This window comes from Trichechus manatus, unplaced genomic scaffold (genome assembly GCF_000243295.1).
Source record: "Trichechus manatus latirostris isolate Lorelei unplaced genomic scaffold, TriManLat1.0 scaffold01668, whole genome shotgun sequence".
In the NCBI taxonomy this organism is placed as follows: domain Eukaryota; kingdom Metazoa; phylum Chordata; class Mammalia; order Sirenia; family Trichechidae; genus Trichechus; species Trichechus manatus.
The window spans coordinates 1989-3300 of NW_004445604.1; the positions used below are offsets into that span (position 1 = coordinate 1989).

General features: G+C 51.1%; 1 protein-coding gene across 1 annotated transcript in view; it reads right to left on the minus strand.

Moving 5' to 3' along the window:
- Nucleotides 1–45: 45 nt before the first annotated feature.
- Nucleotides 46–1312, minus strand: part of LOC101342572 (nuclear RNA export factor 2-like) — a gene marked incomplete at its 5' end in the record, with an annotated part of 4262 nt that continues 2995 nt past the window's right edge. Inside the window, 4 exons of the mRNA XM_012559999.1 lie at nt 46–157; nt 298–353; nt 440–508; nt 916–952. Of these exons, the coding sequence (XP_012415453.1) occupies nt 46–157; nt 298–353; nt 440–508; nt 916–952 (274 nt within the window). The remainder of the gene's footprint in view (nt 158–297; nt 354–439; nt 509–915; nt 953–1312) is intronic.

The following is a 1312-nucleotide window of genomic DNA, read 5'->3' on the forward strand; positions in this document are numbered from 1 at the left end:
CTGGGGAGTCAGTGGGCCCAGGGCTCTGTGAGTATTCTGTGATACTCACGGAGCTGGGTCCTCAGCGTTGAAGGGAATGGTCAGCGAGAAGCAGGCCTCGTCGTGGTAAGCAACCAGGAGACCCCGCCGGTCCCCATAGTCATAGATCCAGTAATATCTGTGGGGAAGCAAAAGGGACAGGCTCTCTGTGGTCTGGGCCCCTAAGTGGACTTGAAAAAGGCCCCGATGAGCAGGCCTGTGCCTGGGTGAGCTGGCCCATCCCATCCCTCCCTGCCTCAGGGTAGCAGGGGAACTTACTGCTGCAAGAACTGCAAGATTAGATTCTTCAGAGTCTCAGATCCTCTATAGCTTTCCTGGAATTAAAAGACATCTTGGGACTATGAGGCTGACAAAGCCTCCCTTGCAACACACCAAATCTTGCTTGGTATTTCCAACTCACCTTGCTGGGTGTCATTATGTCGGCGACTTTAATTTCAACAGTAAGTGATGGGAATAACTGCTGGCCATCCTGGGGAATGAAAGAAGTCAGCAGTGTAGACCAGGGATGTCACACTGGATGAGCAATGAGATGAAGTGGTCCAGAGGAGAGTGAGAGTCAGAGTTCAGGTATGAAATGGACCTGAAAATTCTATGAGTCAGACTAAAGTCAGTGTCTTAACCATGGGGCCTAGAAGCCTCTAATATTATATGCAGTGTGTGTGTGAGTCCGCGTGCCTGTGTACATGTGGGTGTGTACGTGTGTTATAGACATTTTTTAAGGGAGAATAGCCATGCTTTCTTCAGGAGTCCATGTCCTCCAAATAGGTAACAGTCCAGTGTAAAAATGTAAGCTAGGCAAAACACAAGGGACTTGAGGACAGATGTGCAGGTCATCAACGTTAGTGAGAGGAGACAATCGTGAAGGTAAGCACTTACCAGGCATAACAACTTGGGGAAACAATTCCGGATGGCACTGCCCAAAACCAAAAATAGAAAGAAGTGATTAACACTTCAGCGACAGGCTGCCTGCTTTGCGCTAACACACTGATACCATGAACAGAGCCCAGAGTGTCCTGCCCGTCCAGCAGCCCCCAGAGCTCCCACCCTCAGCCTAAGTTCAGGGGTCTTGAGTCCACATTTCCTGCAGAGCCCTGGGCATCCCCCATATGGACTGTCTTAAAGGCATAGTCTCTCCACCTCTCTCCCCATGCCCCTCTCCCCATCTCCTTCCTCCTAGGAAGCTCCCACAAGATGGCCCTGACCCCCTTCTCCAGTGACACAGAAACAGCATGTGGAGTCCAGGTTCCAGGGATCCCTTCCCCTCCCTGCCTCA